Source organism: Tamandua tetradactyla, chromosome X, assembly GCF_023851605.1.
Source record: "Tamandua tetradactyla isolate mTamTet1 chromosome X, mTamTet1.pri, whole genome shotgun sequence".
In the NCBI taxonomy this organism is placed as follows: domain Eukaryota; kingdom Metazoa; phylum Chordata; class Mammalia; order Pilosa; family Myrmecophagidae; genus Tamandua; species Tamandua tetradactyla.
The window spans coordinates 98,228,144-98,248,867 of NC_135353.1; the positions used below are offsets into that span (position 1 = coordinate 98,228,144).

The 20,724-nt window shown below is 39.7% G+C and overlaps 1 protein-coding gene across 7 annotated transcripts in view; it reads left to right on the plus strand.

Moving 5' to 3' along the window:
• PHKA1 (phosphorylase kinase regulatory subunit alpha 1) overlaps positions 1 to 20,724 on the plus strand; it is a 323,836-nt gene that overhangs the window by 85,417 nt on the left and 217,695 nt on the right. For 6 of the 7 annotated variants that reach the window (XM_077146161.1, XM_077146162.1, XM_077146159.1 and 3 more), the window contains 2 exons: positions 11,351 to 11,449; positions 12,495 to 12,641. In XM_077146161.1, coding sequence (XP_077002276.1) covers positions 11,351 to 11,449; positions 12,495 to 12,641 — 246 coding nt within the window. Of the gene's footprint in view, positions 1 to 5,192; positions 6,018 to 11,350; positions 11,450 to 12,494; positions 12,642 to 20,724 lie in introns of those variants that run through there. The other variant, XM_077146165.1, reaches the window with a different exon arrangement.

Sequence of the window (20,724 nt, forward strand, 5' to 3'; positions counted from 1 at the left end):
GATGTATTTGGAGCACTCTGGCTTGGTATATAAATAGTTATGATTGTTATATCTTGTTGAATTTTTCTTTTTATTAATATGTTGTGTCCTTCTTTGTCTCTTTTAATTTTTTTACATTTGAAGTTAATTTGTTGAATATTCATATAGCTAACTTTTTTAGTTATTGTTTATGTGGACCATTTTTTTCCAACCTTTCATTCTCAATCTGTTTTTGTCCTTGGATCTAAAGTATATCTCCTATAGTCAGCATATGGATAGGTCCTGTTTTTTAATCTATTCTGCTGGTCTTTGTCTTTTGATTGGGGAGTTTAATCTATTAACATTTAATCCTATTGTTGTAAAGGCAGTACTTTCTTCTGCCATTTTGTCTTTGGATTTTATATGGCATATCTAATTTTTTGTTCTCTTTTTACCTTTACTAATAGTCTTTATTTCTATACTCTTCTCTAGACCTCTTTCTTTCCTGTCTTTACCTGTCTGCCTATAGTGCTCCTTTTCATATTTCTCATAGAAACAGTCTCTTAGTCACAAATTCTCTTAGTAACTGTTTATCTGAAAATGTTTTCATCTCCCCCCTCATTTTTGTAGGACAGTTTTCCTGGAAATAGAATTCTTGAAGTTTTTCTGTTTCAGAATCTCAAATGTATCATACCACTGTCTGCTCACCTCCATGGTTTCTGCTGATAAATCCACACACAGTCTTATCAAGCTTCCCTTATATGTGATGGATTTCTTTTCTCTTGCTGCTTTCAAAATTCTCTCTTTGTCTTTGACATTTGACAGTCTAGTTTGTAAGTGTCTTGGGGTAGGTCTGTTTAGAGCTATTCTGTTTGGGGTATGCTGCACTTCTTAGATCTATAATTTTATGTCTTTTATAATAGATGGGAAATTTTCAGTGATTCTTTCTTCCATTAATCTTTCTGATCCTTTTCCCTTTCTTCTCCTGGGACGCCCATAACACATATATTCATACCTGTCATGTTGTCATTCAATTCCCTGAGACCCTGGTCATATTTTCCATTCTTTTCCCTATCTTTTCTTTTGTGTATCAGATTTCAGATGTTTTGTCCTCTAGTTCACTAATTCTTTGTTCTGCTCTTCAAGTATGCTGTCATATGTTTGCGTTTTATTTTTCATCTCTTCTGTTTTACCTTTTATTCTGAGAAGTCCTGCTATTTGGCATTATGTACCTGACTTACAAGTTCATTCCCTATGACTCAATGATTCTACTTCAGGGAATTAATGCTTAGAAAATAATTCTGAGTGATAACAAATAATTATTTTGCTAGTTCAGCATCATTTATTGAGAGCCTGGTATATACCATGCTGTGTGCTAAGTATTGGTATAACTAAGGTGAAAAACACAATCACTGACCTCAAGGAATTTATAATCTTTGATGTTTATCAGAGCTGAGTTTCTAATAGCACAAAATTAGAGGCAACCTAAATTTCCAACAGTTGACAATTGCTTCAATATACTTTATTATAGGCATATCAAAGAACATTATGCAGATGTTTCACCAATACAAACACTTATGCTATAGTGTTAATTGCTTCAACTGGGATACCAAATTTTATGCAGAGGGATCTCAAGTGTATACAACTATATACAAATATGCATAAAAATATTAATGCTGGTTGTGTGGGGTGATTTTACCCCTTGGATTGTTAGGCTCTGGTGTCAACTTGGCCAAGTGATGATGCCTAGTTGTCTGGTCAGGTAAACACTGGACAAACCATTGTTGCAAGGTCATTTCATGGCTGGTTGAGAAACCAGAAGGCTGGTGTATTAAATCACAGTCAGTTGACTGTATCTGTGGCTGATTACATCTGTGTTCAGCTAAGGCATGTCTCCTACCAACAAGATAATGCAATCAGCTGAACACTTTTAAGGAAGAAAAGAAAGTTTTTTACTGTTTGTTCAGCCAGCAGCCTCTCCTGTGGAGTTCATACAGACTCTTCATCGGTGCTGCCAGCTTCACAGAATACCTTGCAGATTTTGGACTCTTCCATTCTCACAGTTGCGTGAGAGACATGTTTATACATCTCATATTTACAGATATCTCCTGTTGGTTCTGTTTCTCTAGCCCTGACTAATACAGCTTGGTAGAGGGAGTGGTTCTTGAGAAAAAGAATCTTAAAAATGGCCTTTTACAATTGGTTTTCTACTCTGACTAGACTTAGAGGCAATAATGACTGTTTTCAGTTATCAAGATTGCACTGACAGTCCATAGGATGAGTTGACAAAAGAGATACTCGAAATATCACCATTAGTTTCTGCTAATTGTACGCTAATATGAGGCAAGCCTCTGGATGAGAGTGTTTTTGATATCTTTACTGAGTTATGTGGAATTAAGCCAACATCATTATACTGATGTTGGCTAGTTGTTAGATTTGCTGGATACAGTAATGAGGGGAAGGAGTGAGATGAGGGCTTTAAATTTGCAACTTTAGTGCCATATGTACTTTGTAAAAGTTTTCATGTTTTCCCTGAAAGAAAATCTTATTTCCTGTGGTCACAACTTGAGATCTCTGAAAACCAGACACAGCGCTTCAATGTACGAGCAGCAGATTTATGATATAAACTAAAATTTAAATCTTGACGGGTCTGTACTGTCAAAGTAAAGGCTTTGATTTGAAAAGAATGGGATCCTGAAATGTGGGATGGGAATATATGGCTTGGTAATGATGGCGATGGGGAGATGGACTCCCTGGGATCTTTTGAGACTTTGTTAGATAGACCTATAATGGACGGCGTTGAGGACGGAGGTTCCCGACCTCTAGCCTGCCTTAAGGAAACAATGTCCCGGCCTCCAGTCGACCCAGAGGAGTCTGCCATCCAACCTCTACCTAGGTCGATTAACCTTTCAGTGCCTGCTAAACCTGTAACTAACTCCCCTGGAGAAACAGCACTCACTCCTCTGTCTGGAGTGACTAATCCTGGTTCACCAGCTGTAACTGCAATGGAATGCCCTGAGGTAATTGGCTTGAAAGACACTTCTCTTTCTTTTCAAGACCCACCCACAGCACCCCTCTTTTCTTCAGGACCTATAACTATACTTAAGTTCCAACAGGCCCCAAAAGTTGAGGTTACAGAGTGTGACCCATGAGGAAATATGTTGTATTCCAAAAGAACCGCATGAGTTTTCCAATATGTATAGACAGAAGTCCAGGGAATATATGTTGGAATGGATATTAAGGGTGTGGGGTAATGGTAGAAGGAACATAAAGTTGGATCAAACTGAATTTATTGATATGGGCCCAATAAGCAGATATTCTGCATTCAGTGTTACTCCTCGAGGGGTTTGAAAGGGCATTAACAGTTTGTTTGGATGATTGGCTGAAACATGGATCTAGAGGTGGACACCATTACCTGAGGTCGGACATGCCAGAACGTCCATGTTGTAATGTAGATGAGAGGATCCAAAGGCTTAGAAAGATTGGAATGTTAGAGTGGATTTATCATGGAAGACATGCTCAAACACCCCAGAAATGTCTATAGGACACATCTTACACCAGAGCCTTGAGAAATAAACTTGTGACACTAGCTCCATCACCCCTGAAGAGCTCTGTAGTCGCCATTCTCTATAGGTCAGATATTACTGTGGGAACTGCTATCACTGAGCTGGAATCCTTAAACACAGTGGGGATGATTGGATCCTGAGTTGGCAGAAGCCATGTGGGGACAGTTAATCATCATAGACAAAGTGGGTGTAACTATCATAATGGATATTTGACTCAAAGCAGAAGTCAAAATACTCTGACTTGCAGAGACCTATGGCATTGACTAGTAGATCATGGGGTAACTAAAAGTACAGTAGATGGGCAGTCTACTAAATTCTTGTTTGAGCAGTATAAGCAGAAGAATTCTAGGTCAAGTGAACAGAAGTCTAGCTTGAATTACAAAAACAGATAGTCACGGCCTTTTATCAATCCTCAGAATTGAGAGTTTACAGACCCTTAGCCCCTTGAATGAGGGGAGGACCAGGTACACTTGCAAAAGGAACCTTTAACACTGCCCCCAATATTTAAAAAAATATTTTTGTTGTATGTAACAAACATATATTCTATAGATGGTGTACAATCAATGGTTCACAATATCATCATGTAGTTGTGTATTCACCACCATGAACATTTTTTTGAACATTTGCATCTCTCTAGCAAAAGAAATAAAAAAGGAAAAAACTCATACAAGCTGTACCCCTTATTCCTGCCTCTCATTGACCATTAGTGTTTCAATCTACTCAATTTATTTTAACCTTTGTTCCCCCTATTATTTGTTTATTTTTAATCCATATATTTTACTCCTCTGTCCATACTGTAGATAAAAGGGGCATCAGACACAAGGTTTTCACAATCACACAGTCACATTGCAACGTCCTATGACATCTTCATTCAGCGCTCCTATTTGGCTTGTGCAAAAAAAGAGATGGGTGTTGGAGGGTGATACTGGATTATTGTACACTTAACCAGGTGGTGACTTCATTTGCAACTGCTGTTCCAGATTGTATAATGGATATATCCATTATACAGTCATCTTCAAGAAACCTGGCTATTGGAACACAGCTCTACAGTTTCGTGTACTTCCCTCTAGCCACTCTAATACACCATAAATTTAAAAGGGGATATCTATATAATGCATAAGATTAACTTCCAAGATAACCTCTCAACTCTGTTTGAAATCTCTCAGCCACTGACACTTTATTTTGTCTCATTTCTCTCTTGCCCCTTTTGGTTGAGGTTACCTTAATCCTTTGATGCTGAGCCCTAGCTCACCCCAGGATTTTTGTCTCATGGTGCCAGAGAGGTTTACACCCCTGGGATTCATGTCCCATGTAGGGGGGAGGGTAGTGAGTTCACTTGCTGTGTTGGCTTAGAGTGAGAGAACTGCCCAAAATTTACATTGTTAACCTTCCTCCCAGCCTTCCCCATTGAGTCCTGCAGCCTTTCCCAGAGTAACTGTGCATTGGGTAAAAGGAAATGATCAGATATTTCAGGGATTATTAGACAGTGGCTCAGAAGTGACACTAATTCCAGGACACACCAAAATGCCCTTCCGGTCTACCAGTCAGAATCTGGCTTCTGGAAGTCAGGTGATCGACGCAGTTTTAGCTCAGGTTCATCCCACAGTGGGTCCAGTGGGTCCCCAGACCCATTTTCTGGTTTTATCCCCATTTCCAGGATGCATAATTGGAATTGACATACTCAGCAACTGGCAGAATTCTCACATTGGTTCTCTAACTCGTGGAGTGAGGGCTATTGTGGTAGTCAAATTCAGTTGTCAACTTGGCCAGGTGAAGGCACCTAGTTCTGTCGCTGTGGACATGAGCCAATGGTACTTGAACCTCATCTGTTGCTCATTACATCTGCAGTCAGCTAGGAGTCATGTCTGCTGCAGTGAATGCTGTTTGATTTAATTGGCTGGTGCTTAAATGAGAGAGTTCAACATAGCATAGCCCAAGCAGCTCAGCATACCTCATCTCAGCACTCGCAGCTCAGCCCAGGCCTTTGGAGATGCAGAAAGAAATCACCCTGGGGAAAGTTGTTGGAACCCAGAGACCTGGAGAGAAGGCCAGCAGAGATCGCCCTGTGCCTTTCCATGTAAGAATGAACCTCAGTTGAAAGTTAGCTGCCTCTCCTCTGAAGAACTAATGAAATAAATCCCCTTTTATTGAAAGCCAATCCATCTCTAGTGTGTTGCATTCCGGCAACTAGCAAACTCCAACAGATTTGGTACCGGAGAGCGGGGTGCTGCTGCAGTTTGCAAATACCAGACATGTTGGAACAGTTTTTTGGATGGCTAAGAGGAAGATTTTGGAGGAACTGTGAAGATAATGATGGAGAAATCCTGGAGTGCTTGAAGAGACTGTTGGTGTAAATGGAACCACTGCCAATTTGGACAAAGAGGGACACAAAAGGGACAAATTGAAGTTTGCAGAGTGAGAACCATGGAAGTTCGGGTCTGAAACCAAGAAACCTTGGCCAGGAGAGTGGACCCAGCCATATACATGGAGAGGGTGAGTTTGCCCTGAGGGCAGAGGATGAGTTTCCCATCTCATTGCAGTGGAAAAGTTGTGCCGCCTCAGGCTTTTGAGAAGGTACAGCATGATCCTTGGGGACTGGGGAGAGCCTGGCTGCCACCACATGGAGGGGTTGAGTGTGTGCCTCTGAAATGGCAGAGAGCCCAGGGGTGGCCCTGATGCCTGGAGAGAGTGGAGTTTAGAAAAAGGTGGTCTCCTCAATGTTCCCTGAGGTTGATTTGGAAAGAGGCAGGCTGCTGCATAGGCCCTTGGAAGGGGTGGGACTGCCACTTTCTAAAGCTGAAGGGTAAATGACTTTCAGACTTTGAAATCCAATGGTGTTTGCCCTGTAGGTTTTCCTTCCAGTTTCTCCCTATAGATCCAGTGACTGTCCCTCCTTTGCATATTGGCACCAGACAACTTGTTTTGAGATTCACATGTCCACAGCCAGAAGAGAATTTTTTGCACCTTAATATTGTTTAAGGTGATGCGGGCAGTTGCCAAGTTGACAAGGGATGGACATGTGGTAGTCCACATGTAGTCCAGTTGTCAACTTGGCCAGGTGAAGTCACTTAGTTCTGTTGCTGTGGACATGAGCCAATGGTACGTGAACCTCATCTGTTGCTCATTACATCTGCAGTTGTGCCTGCTGCAATGAATGATGTTTGAGTTAACTGGCTGGTACTTAAATGAGAGAGTTCAACATAGCACAGCCCACGCAGCTCAGCATAGCTCATCTCAGCACTCGCAGCTCAGCCCAGGCCTTTGGAGATGCAGAAAGTAATCACCCTGGGGAAAGTTGTTGGAACCCAGAGGCCTGGAAAGAAGGCCAGCAGAGACCATCCTGTGCCTTCTCACATAAGCAAGAACCTCAGTTGAAAGTTAGCTGCCTCTCCTTTGAAGAAATAATGAAATAAATCCCCTTTTATTAGAAGCCAATCCATCTCTGGTGTGTTGCATTCCAGCAGCTAGCAAACTACAGCAGTTATTATGGTAAGAAAGAGGCCAAGTGGAAGCCACTAGAACTGCCCCTACCTCGCAAAATAGTGATTCTTAAGCAATTCCGTATTCCTGGAGGGTCTGCAGATATTAGTGCCACTCTTAAGGACTTGAAGGATGCAAGGGTGATGAGTTCTACAACATCTTCATTCAACGCTTGTATTTAGCCTGTGCAGAAAACAGATCAATCTTGGAGGATGACACTGGATTATCGTAAACTTAACCAGGTATTGACTCCATTTGCAGCTGCTGGTTTCAGATGTGGTATCATTGCTTGAGCAAATCAGCACATCGCCTGGTACTTGGTATGCAGCTATTGATCTGGCAAATACTTCTTTCTCAATACCTGTCAGTAAGGACCTCCAGAAAGAGTTTGCATTCAGCTGGCTAGGACAGCAGTATACCTTCCCTGTCCTGCCTCAGGGTATATCAACTCTGCAGCCCTTTGTCACAATCTTGTTCACAGGAGACCTTGATTGTTTATTGCTCCCGTAAGACATCACACTGGTCCATTATATTGACGATGTCATGTTCATTGGGCCTAGTGATCAAGAAGTAGCAACTACTCTAGACTGATTTGTAAGGCATTTGCATGTCAGGGGATGGGAGATAAATCCAACAAAAATCTAGGGGCCTTCCACCTCGGTGAAATTTCTAAGTATCCAATGATGTGGGACATGTTGAAATATCCTTTCTAATGTGAGGGATAACCAGTTTGATCTGTCCCCTCCTACGACCAAAAAAAGAGGTGCAACTGCCTAGTTGGGTTCTGTGGAATTTGGATGTGGTACCCCAGCCTATTCACTGAGTGACCAGGAAAACTGTTAGTTTTGTGTGGGGCCTGGAACAAGAGAAGGCTCTGTGACATGTTCAGGCTGCTGTGTAAGCTGCTCTACCCCTTGGACCTTGTGATCCAGCAGATCCAATGGTGCTGGAAGTGTCAGTGGCAAATATGGAAGATTTCTGGAGCATTTGGCAGGTTCCTATATATGAATCATAATGTAGACCCTTTGGTTGAATCTTGGGGTAAAGCCACACCATCCCCTGCTGGTAACTCTTCTCCTTTTGAGAAACAACTGTTGACCTGCTACTGGGCCTTAGTAGAGACTGAATGCTTAACCATGGGCCACCAACTTACTGAGAGACCTGTTCTAGTTTGCAAGCTGCTGAATGTGATATACCAGAAACAGAACAGCTTTTAAAAAGGGGGAATTTATTAAGTTGCAAGTTTACAGCTCTATGGCCATGAAAATATCCAAATTAAAGCAAGTCCATAGAAATGTCCAAGCTAAGGCATCCAGGAAAAGATACCTTGTTTCAAGTAGGCCAGTGATATTCAGGATTTCTCACTCAACTGAAAAGATACATGGCAAACAATGCAATGTAGCTAGCTTTCTCCTAGGCTTCTTGTTTCTTAAAGCTATCCTGGGGGCGTTTTCCTTCTTCATCTCCAAAGGTCTCTGGCTGTGTGGGCTCTTGTAGCTTTTTCCAAAATGTTTCCCATTTAAAGCTCTCCAGTAAGCTGCCCCACCTTGAAAACATGGAGACACATCAAATGTTCTCATCCACAGTTGGGTGGGTCACATCTCCACGAATAACCAAAAAAGTCCCACCCAGCAATATTGAATGAGGATTAAAGGACACAGCTTTTCTGGGGTACACCACAGATTCAAACCGGCATAAGACCTGAGTTATCTATCATGAACTTGGTGTTGTCTGACCCTCCAAGCCATAAAGTTGAGGGTGCACAGTAGTACTCTATTATAAAATGGAAATGGTGCATAAGATAAAGTGCTCAAGCAGGTCCTGAAGGCACAAGTAAGTTACATCAGAAAGTGACCCTGATGGCCATGGCTCCCACTCTTGCCACGTTACCTTCTCTTTCCCAAACCAGAGCTATGGCCTCTGGGGGAGTTCCTTACAGTCAGTTGGCTGAGGAAGAGAAAACTTGTGCCTGGTTTACAGATGGTTCAGCACGATATGCAGGGACCACACAGAAGTGGACACTGCAGCATTACAACCCCTTTCTGGGATGTCCTTAAGTGACAGTTGTGAGGGGAAATCCTCTTATTGGGCAGAACATCAAGCAGAGCACATGGTTGTTCATTTTGCTTGGAAGGAAAACTGGTCAGAGGTGCATTTGTATACTGACTCATGGGCTGTTAGTGATGGTTTAGCTGGATGGTCAGGGACTTGATAGGAACATGATTGCAGAATTGGTGACAAAGAGGTCTGGGAAAGTGATACATGAATAGACCTTTCTGACTGGGCAAAGAACATGAAGATATTTGTGTCCCATGTGAATGTGCACTAGTGGGTGACCTCAGCAGAGGAAGGTTTTAACAATCAAGTATATAAGATGACCCATCCTGTTGAAACATATCCTCTTTCCATAGCCACTCCTGCTATTACCCAATGGGCTCAGGAACAAAGTGGGGATGATGGTAGGGATGGAGGTTATGCATGGGCTCAGCAACACAGGCTTCCACTCACCAAGGCAGACCTGGCTATGGCCACTGCTGAGGGCCCAGTCTGCCAGTAGCAGAGACCCACACTCAATTCCTGATATGGCACCATCCGTGAGGTGATCAGCCTGCTAATCTGGTGTTCTAGTTTGCTAGCTGCCAAATAAAATGCAACACACCAGAGATGGATTGGCTTTCAATAAAAGGGGATTTGTTTAGTTAGTTCTAAACAAATAGTATAGTCTGTATAGTTCTTCAGAGAAAAGGCAGCTAACTTTCAACTGAGGTTCTTTCTTACATGGGAAGACACAAGGTGATCTCTGCTGGCCTTCTTTCCAGGCCTCTGGGTTCCGACAACTTTCCCCAGGGTGATTCCTTTCTGCATCTCGAAAGGCCTGGGTTGAGCTGCGGGTGCTGAGATGAGGTAGGCTGAGCTGCTTGGGCTGTGCTATGTTGAGCTCTCTCATTTAAGCACAAGTCAATTAAATCAAACATCATTCATTGCAGCAGGCATGCCTCTTAACCGACTGCAGATGTAATCAGTAGCAGATGAGGTTCACATGCCATTGGCCCATGTCCACAGCAATAGAACTAGGCAGCTTTACCTGGCCAAGTTGACACCGGTGACAGGTTGATTACATTGGACCACTTCCATCATGGAAGGGGCAGCAATTTTATCTAACTGGAATAGGCACATACTCCGGATATGGGGTTGCCTTCTCTGCACACCGTGCTTCTGAAAAAGTGCTGCCTGTAGTCTTAACAAATGCCTTTTCCAACATTATGGTATTCCACACAGCATTGCTTCAGATCAAGGCACCCACATCACAGCAAATGAAATGCGGGAGTGGGCACCAGAAGGGTGTTTCATTAAATCATCATTCAGTTTATTGCATCTGTAGCTGATTACATCTGCAGTCAACTAAGGCACTTCTCCCACCAGCGAGATAATCAATCACTTGAAGGCTTTTAAGGAAGAAGAGAAACTTAACTGCTTCTTCAGCCAGTGAACCTCTCCTGTTGCTTTCATCCTGACCCTTCATTGGATCTCCCAGCTTCACAGCCTGCCCTCTGTATTTGAACTCTTCCATTCCCACAGGTGTGTGAGAGACCTTTATAAATCTCTTATTTACAACTATCTCCTGCTGGCTCTGTTTATCTAGAGAACCCTGACTAATACAGCCCTCTTTATATTTTTCTCGACTTTAGAAATGGTCTACAAAGAGTGTGCTTTAATTTTATAATCAGGAAATATATTTAGAGAAGAAAGAAATCAATATATAAATTGTGTATTTCAACAGTTGGAAACTCATTCCTTGCCTTGGGGACTATCTTTAGATCAAACACAAATAGTATCTTTCTAGCTCATTCAGTTCTCTCTGGAAACTAAGCTTTGGGGTAAGACTTAATGGTTGTTCTGTTAATATGTTATGGCCTCACAGCTCTAGAAGTTCATATGTACTGGTATCTTTCTTTCTTGGAACTCTCCACCAAAGTATGGTTTATAATAAATTTATCTTCATTATCCTTCAAATTAACTTTAAAATTTTATGACCAAAATTTTAAATTATTAAATTTTAAATTATGACATACTTGATAGTGATACAACCTCAGTCTTATGAACGCTGTCTCTAGGACAATATAGAAGGCATAAGAAAAATAGAGGTGCGTGGGAATAAGGAATGTTACTGTATTTTCTGTTATTTTGAACATATTCCAAAGTGACATCATACCATACGCATTGAGAAGATACTGGGACACATGGAGAAGAAATATATATATATGTGTGTGTGTCCGTGTGTATACACTCTATCTTTCTTCCTATTTATTGTGCTGAAGTTGACCTTTCCTCTTTGTTCCTCACAGGCAGCCCTAGAAGCATTAGATGAACTGGACCTATTTGGTGTGAAAGGTGGGCCCCAATCAGTTATCCATGTTCTGGCTGATGAAGTACAACACTGCCAGGTAATAGACTAATACACTACATTTTAGGAAGTTTTATCTTTACCCAAATTCAGACACAGTATGGACTTAAGATGAAGATTTGAATTAAAGTATATAATCTGATTTATTACCATATACCAAAATCTGTCTTATCAAATACCCTATTTTGAGGTAAGCTTTATATACCATGGGCTAGAATACAGATTATAGTCCTGTTTTCTAACTCAGGGTTATAAAGCGATCCCACCATAGTATATGGAATTCTCCACTGTTGTCTTTTCAAGGGTCCGTAGTCTCTTTTCCTGATGATTTCCTTTTTATAAATATCCAAAGGGAACGGTTTTCTCTGTGATAGTGGCCCTGAAATTTTCTCTTGTCCCTGGTTGGCTTTAGAGTTATTTGGGGGGACATCAGACTGTCTAAATTGTAAATATCTATCTTCAGTTTTGTTTAGGATTATTGTATTGAAAGAATGAGATTCTTCTCATTAGCATGATGAATTTTCTCTGTTTGTTCAAACCCAAATTAGATACCTTTATTGTTCTAGTGACTATATACTCACCTTCTAATTTTATTATTTTTTAACATGAGCAGGTACTGGGAATCGCACCCGGGTCTTCTGGCATGGCAGGCAAACGTTCTTGCCTGCTGAGCCACTGTGGCCCGCCCCGCCTTCTAATTTTAAAAACACAAAATTTTCCTCGGAAAATTTAGATACCAGGGATGTAGAGAATTAGGCTTTGCCGTTCTGCTTCTCAGCAGCTACATTTCTCCTTAATTGTATTTACATAGTTGCTAATAGAGCAAAATGATTGTGGGTAGAATAATGTTAAAGTGTTCTTTATCCATTAGTAGCTGCCTATGCATACAATAGAGAAACATTGAGAGCAGAATTAAGATGATGGCTGGGTGGACTTAAAGAATTGGTTTTTTAAACTTTCACTTTTAGATAATATTTAAGTTTTTCTCTAAATGCTCTTCCATGTAACTTTTTGAAAATTAAGCTGTCAGTTTTACAATCTCAAGGTATTTACTCTTGTGCTGTATTTGACTTCTTTTCTTTTAGTCCATCCTTAATTCCATACTCCCACGTGCTTCAACATCCAAAGAAGTTGATGCTAGTCTACTTTCAGTTGTTTCCTTCCCAGCCTTTGCAGTAGAGGATAGCCAGTTGGTGGAGCTCACAAAACAGGAAATAATTACCAAGCTTCAGGTATGCCCATACATGCATTTCTCTTCTTTAGGTATTTGACTTTAAAGGAAATTTAGTGCTTTGGGGGGCCTTGGCATGATCTGTGTCAGTGATTTAAAGAGATCTTTAATTTTTCTAAGTTGTTGTTTTATAAATATTTTCTTTAAAAGTCTATTTGAAAAGCTGTTAAAATATCTACAGTCATTGCTGGTGGGAATGCAAAATGGTATAGCCACTTTGGAAAAATGGTAGTTTCTTATAAATTTCAACACGCCTTGAGCATATGACTAACAATCTCACTCCAGAAGTGAAAACATATGTTTACATAAAGATCTGTATGCAGATATTCATAGCAGCTGTATTCATAACCACCAGAAACTAGAAATAAGCTTCAACAGGGAAATAAAGAAAGAAACTGCACTCCTCCTACACAGTGGGGTACTACTTAACAACAAAAAGGAACAAATTGTTGATACGTGCTACCATGTAAATGATTCTTGAATTAATTTTGCTAAGTGAAAGAAAGCCATAGCCAAAGGGTGACATGTTGTATGATTCCATTTACATAAAAGGAAAGGAATAACTATAGATAGGAAAACAGATCCCTGGTTTTGGGGAGAGATTGTCTATAAAGGTCTTGCAAGGGATAATTTTGAGGTTAATGGGACAGTTCTGATGGGACTGTGCTGGTGAACACATGATTCTGTGCAGTTGCCAAAACCCATGGAATTGTATATACAGAGAAATTAATTATTAAAAAATCAACCAGCGCAGAGAGGTGGGGCAACATGGTGGCATAGCAAGGTGTGGAATTTAGTTTGTCCTCCAGAACAGCTAGTAAATAGTCAGGAACTGTTTGGAATATCAGTGGCTGGACACACAGCATACACCAGTCTGGAATGGGTGGAACAGCTGAGATCCCACACAGAACAATAACTCTCACAATCCGTGGAGGCCAGTGCCCCACCCCCACAGTCATGGTAGGCTGGTTCCCTGAGGGGAAAGGAATCAGACTTTATTAGCAGGAAAGGCTTAGCTCAACAAATTGCCAATTGTGGAATTAATTAACAAATTCTGACTACTGATAACAGCCCCTAAGCACAGATAAACCTGTAGCAAGCACTAAAGGAAAGAGGAGTTTTGACCCAGAAGAGAGAAGGCGGAGTTGGTGGAAGCAAAAGAAACAGAGGCTTTTTGAGTTGGTCAGCACAAAATAAAGGAAAAGGGCTGGACCACAAGAAAACGGGACACATAGAGCTTGGGGATACATAGAGCCATGTACCAACTCAAGCTCTTGATTGACAAACCTGAAGAGGTTCCATCTGAAAAGGCTTTTTAATTTTTTACTTTTACTTCTTAACAGCTCATTAGATAGAACTGCAAGCACTCCAGAAAAGGGCAGAACCCCAGACAAGGGCAGAACTAAGGCATCTCTGAAAGACAGAGTTACTAGTCCAGTGACAGGAGTTAATTCCCTAAAGGGCATATGTTCCCCAAGGAAAGGGAAATGGGGCCCAGCTCGATTGGAGACCCTCCTTCAGGGAATTCAAGCCACAGGGGCTGGAAAACAGAAGCAATCAAAGCCCACCTACTACTTCAACCTCTCTCTCAATCATGGCCCTGGCAGAGAAAGTCTGCCAAAATTAAAGGCACTGCAATACTTTAAGCTGGTGGGAAGCTGCAGGCAGACAAGCATCACATGCTGGGCAGGATAGGAAAAGCACAGAGTCTAGAGGCTTCATAGGAAAATGTGACAACCTGCTGGGTCTCACCCTCAGGGAAAACTGACACTGGCTACCCTCTCCTCTTCAGATGGGGCCTGTCTGGTCTTGGGGAAATCTGACTGGGGTCAATGATATCTGAGGAGACCTTCCTTGAAAAAAAAAGGATCCAAATAGGAAGGGCAAGAAAGAAAAAGAAGAAATGAAATGTTCTGATCATTTAAAGAGAAGACTAAAGTTCTCTAATAAGTTGAAGTGAATGTCAAAGAACATATAGACAACAAAGTCATCCAGCACGAAAACTTTAGGTAAGAGAGTGAAAACAACTTCAAGAATTAGCTAATTAAGGAAACAAATGCCTATACACCAGCATGAAATAATGAGTCATACTAGAAAAATTGAAGATATGGCCCAGTCAAAGGGACAAACCAATACTTCAAATGAGATAAAGAGCTGAAACAACTACCTCAGAATGTTTTAACAGATGTGCAAAATCTCATCTAAAATCAAGTCAATGAGTTGAGGAAGGATATGAAGAAGACATTAAGCAAATGTAAAGAACTCAAAAGTTTGAAAAAAAATATCGCCAAACCTATAGGAATGAAAAGCTCAGTAGAAGAGATGCAAAAAACAATGAAAACCTACAGCAATAGACTTGAAGAGGCAGAAGAACAGATTACAGAACTAGAGGTCTGGACATCTGAACTCCAACACACAAAAAAATATATAGGAAAAAGAAGGGAAAAATATGAGCAGGGTCTTCGGAAATTGATTGACAACATGAAGTGCACAGATACACATACTGTGGCTGTCCGAGAAGGAGTAGAGAAGGGAAAATGAGCAGATAAATTTCCCATCTCTTATGAAAGACCTAAAATTACAGCTCCAAAAGTGTACCCCAAACAGAATAGATCCAAAAAGACCTACTACAAGACACTTACAAACTAGATTGTCAAATATCAAAGCAAAGAAAGAATTTTGAAAGCAGCAAGAGAAAAGCCATACATCACAAAGAAGGGAAGCTCAATAAGATTATGTGTGGATTTCTTGGCAGAAACCATGGAAGCAAGAAGGAAGGTATATGATATATTTAAAATACTGAAAGAGAAAAACTTCAAACCAAGAATTCTATATCCAGGAAAGCTGTCCTTCGAAAATGAGGAGGAGGTTAAATTATTTCCAGGCAAACAATCACTGAGAGAATTTGTGACTAAGAGACCAGCTTTATAAGAAATAGTAAAGGTATCACTATAGGCAGATAGGAAAAGGCAGGAGAGAGAGGGTAGAAATGAAGTCTATCAGTAAAGGTAAAAAGAAAACAAAAAATTAAATATGATATATAAAACCCAAAAGACAAAATGGTAGAAGAATGTACTTTCTTTATAGTAGAAACATTAAATGTTAATAGATTAAAGACCCCAATCAAAAGACATAGACTGGTAGAATGGATTAAAAACAGGACCCATCTGTATGCTCTAGAAAAGAGACTCAGTTTAGGCCAAAGGATAAAAATAGATTGAAAGTGAAAGGTTAAAAAAGATATTTCATTCAAACAATAACCAGAAAATAGTGGCAGTAGTAGCTATTTAATATCCAATAAATTAGACTTTAAGTGTAAAATAATTAAAAGAGACAGAAAAGGATACTATGTATTAATGAAAGGAAAAATTCAACAAGAAGACAGAACAATCATAAATATTTATGGATCAAGCCAGAGTACTCCCAAATACATGAGGCAAACACTGATAACACTGAAGGGAGAAATAGACGCATCTACCATAATAGTTGGAGACTTCACTTTCCTGCTCTCATCAATGGATAGAACATCTAGACAGAAAATCAATAAGGAAATAGAGATTTTGAATAGTACAATAAATGAATTAGACTTAACAGACATTTATAGAACATTATGCCCTACAACAGCAGGATACATATTTTTCTCAAGTGCTCATGGATCATTCTCAACAATACACCAAATGCTGGGTCAGAAAGCTAGTCTCAATTTTATAAGATTGAAATTATACAAAATAGTTTCCAGATTATAATGAAAGGAAGTTGGGAATCAATAACAGGCAGAGGGCCAGACAATTCACAATATATGAAGGCTTAACAACACAGTCTTAAACAACCTGTGGGTCAAGGAAGAAATTATAAGAGAAATCAGTAAATATCTTGAGGCAAATGAGAATGAAAACACAGTGTATCAAAATTTATGGGATGTGGCAAAGACAGTGCTGAGAGGAAAATTCATTCCCTTTATAGCCTATGTGAAAAAAGAAGAAAGAGTAAAAATTAAGGAATTTACTGTTCACCTAGAAGAATTAGAGAAAGAACAGCAAACTAACCCCAAAGCAAGCAAAAGGAAAAAAATAAGGAAGATTAGAGCAGAAATAAATGAAATTGATAACATGAAAAAAATCAGGAAAATCAGCAAAATCAGAAGTTGGTTCTTTACAAAAATCAATAAAATTTATGGACCTTACTAGGCTGGCAAAAAAAAGAAAGGATGCAAACACATAAAATCAGAAATGGAAGAGGGTATGTAATCACCTGACCCTGTAGGAATAATGGAGGTAATGAGAGGATACCGTGAGCAACTATATGCTGATTAACAAGACACTGTACATGAAATGGACAACTTCCTAGAAAGGCATCACCAACCAGCATTGACTGGAGAAGAAACAGATGACCTCAAGTAACCACTCACAAGTAAAGAAATTGTATCAGTCATTAAGAAGCTCCCAAAAAAGAAAAATCCGGGACCAGATGGCTTCACATGTGAATTCTACCAGGCATTCAAGAAAGAATTTGTACCACTCTTGCTCAAATTCTTCATAAAATTTGAAAAGGAGGGAAAGCTAGCTAACTCATTCTATGAAGACAGTGTCACCCTAATACCAAAGCCAGACAAAGATACTATAAGAAAAGAAAATTACAGACCAATCTCTTTAATGAATATAGATGCAAAAATCCTCAACAAAACACTTGCAGATTGAAGTGATTGTACATCATGAGCAAGTGCGGTTTATCCAGATATGTAAGGCTGGTTCAACAAAAGAAAATCAATAAATGTAATACACCATATCCATATGTCACACCAGAAAAACCACATGACCATCTTAATTGATGCAGAAAATGCATGTGACAAAATTCAGTATCTTTTCTAGATGAAAGCACTTCAAAGGATAGGAATAGAAAGGAACTTCCTCAACATGATCAAGGGGATATATGAATAACCCAAGGATAGCATCATCCTCAGTGTGGAAAGACTGAAAGCATTCCCTCTAAGATCATGAAAAGACAAGGATGCCCACTGCCACTGTTGTTATTGCACATTGTGCTGGAAATTCTAGCCAGAGCAGTTAGAGAAGAAAAAGAAATAAAAGACATCCAAATTGGAAAATAAGGAGTTAAACTCTCCCTGTTTGCAGGTGACACGATTCTGTATGTCACAAATCCTGAAAAGTCTATAGCAAAGCTAGTAGAGCTAATAAATTACTACAGGAAAGTGGCAGGGTACAATAACAACACCCAAAAATCAGTAGTGTTTCTAAATACTAGTAATGAGCACTCTGAGGAGGAAATCAAGAAAAGTATTACATTTACAGTAGGAACAAAAAGAATAAAATATTTAGGAATAAATTTATTTAAGATTACAAAAATCCATACACAGAAGACTAAGAAATTGCTAAAAGAAATCATGGAAAACCTAAATAAATGGAAGGCCATACTATGTTCCAGGATTGGAACTCTAAATATAGTTAATATGTTAATTCTACCCAAGTTGATTTATAGATTCAATGCAATACCAATTAAAATCCCAACAACTTACTTTACAGAAATAGAAAAAGCAATAATGAAATTAATTTGCTGTGCAGGGTGCCTTGAATATGGTAAAAATATCTTAAAAAAGAAAAATGAAGTGGGAGGTCTCATACTACCTGACTATAAAGCATATTACAAAGCTATGGTGGTCAAAACAGCATGGTACTGGATAAAGATACATATACCGGCCAGTGGAATCTAATTGAGTGTTCAGAAATAGACCTTCTCGTCTATGGACAATTGAACTTTGATAAGGTCAAGCCAACCCAACTGGGACAGAACAGCCTCTTCAATAAATGATGTTTGGAGAACCGGATGTCCATATGCTAGATGAATGAAAGAGGATCCCTATCTCACACCCTGTACAAAAATTAACTCAAAATGGATCTAAAACCTAAATATGAGAGTTAAGACCATAAAACTTTTAGAAGAAAATGTAGGGAAATATCTTATAAATCTTGTAACAGGAGGTGGTTTCCTAGACCTTACACCTAAAACACGAGCATTGAAAAGGGAAATAGATAAATTGGATCTCCTGAAAATTAAATACTTTTGTACTCAGAGAACATTGACAGGAAAGTAGAAAGGCAGCCTATGCAATGGGAGACAATATTTGGAAACCACATATTAGATAAGGATTTAATATTCAGAATCTATAAAGTGATTCTTCAACTCAATACCAAAATACAAGCAGTCCAATTAAAAAATGGACAAAAACATGAACAGACACTTTTCAGAAGAGGAAATACAAATGGCTAAAAGGCACATGAAAAGATGCTCAATTTCACTGGTGTCCCCCTTTGAATCTATTGTGTACACCAAAAAAGCTATATTGAACGAAATTCTTCGTTTAATATAGCTGGGTGGGATCATTTTTCTTGTTTCCATGGAATTGTGACTCATCCAATTGTGGGTGATAACTTTTGGTTAGATGGTTTCTATGGAGATGTGTCTCCATCCATTCAAGGTGGGGTTGCTTACTGGAGCCCTTTAAGAAGGAACCATTTTGTAAAATGCTTTAGAACCACCAGAACCAACAAGGCCACCAGAACTGACAGAGCCAACAGAATGGACAGAGCTCTGGGGAACCCATTGAAGAAGCCTGAAGAGAAAGCTAGCAAATGTCGCCATGTGCCTTTCCTGCTGAGAGAGAAATCCCAAACATCATTGTCCTTCTTGAAACAAGGTATCTTTCCCTGGATGCCTTAATTTGGACATTTTCACATCCTTAGAACTGTAAACATGCAAGTTAATAAATCCCCTTTTTAAAAAGCTGTTCCCTTTCTGGAATACTGGTTTCTGGCAGCTTCAGTAAACTAGGACAACTGGCTATTAGGGAAACGCAAATCAAAGCCACAATGAGATATCATTTCACACACCCTAGAATGGCCATTATAAACAAAAAAGAACAGAAAACAAATGCTGGAAGGGATGTGGACAAAGAGGCACACTTATCCACTGTTGGTGGAAATGTAAAATGGAACAACCGTTCTGGAAGACAATTTGGCTGTTCCTCAGGAAGCTAAGTATAGAACTGCCATATGATCCAGCAATCCCATTACTAGGTACATATTCAGAGGAACTGAAGGCAAGGACACAAATGGACATTTGCACATTGGTGTTTATAACAGTATTATTTATGATTGACAAGAAATGGAAGTAGCCCAAATGAGAATCAATGGACAAATGGCTAAACAAGATGTGGTATATACATATGATGGGATATTATGCAGGTCTAAGACTGAATAAAGTCGTGAAGCATGCAACAATGTGAATGCACCTTGAGGACATTATGCTAAGTGAAATTATCCAGAAACAAAAGGACAAATACTGTATGGTCTCAGTAATATGAACTAATATTATTAAGTGAATTTGGAGAGATAAAATTATGAACAGGTTATCAGGAGGTAGAAAGAGGGTAGAACTTGGGCACTTGGTGCTGAAGGAATAAATTGTGAAACAGTGCTGATTGTAAAAGTTCAGAGATGGATAACATGATACTACCTGATGGTAGCACAATAATATAAGTACACTGTATGAAGCTAAATGTGAGTATGGTTGAGGGAGAAGGGCTGGGGCCATATGTGAAACCAGAAGATCAAATAAGGGGTAAAGACTGAGACAGGATAACTTAAGAATGCCTAGAGTAGACAATGATGCTGATTAAATGTATAAATATAATAATGTTTTTGCATGAGGGCAAATAAATGAATGTCAACATTGCAAGGTGCAGAAAATAGATGGTATACAGGAAAAAGTACAATAAATGAAAGGTAGGGTCTATAGCCCCTCTCTCTAAGCCAACTCACTGCCTTCTCCACCTACACAGGCAGGTGAACTCACTGCCCTCCCTGCTATGTGGGACCTGACTCCCAGGGTTGTAAATCTCACTGTTGGAAAGAACGCCCTTGATGATCTGGAACCAGGCATCATGGGATTGAGAAATCCTTCTTGACCAAAAAGGGGAAGAGAGAAAAGAGACAAAATAAAGTTTCAGTGGTTGAGAGATTTAAAAATAGAGTCGAGAGGTATCCTGGAGGTTATTCTTATCCGTACTA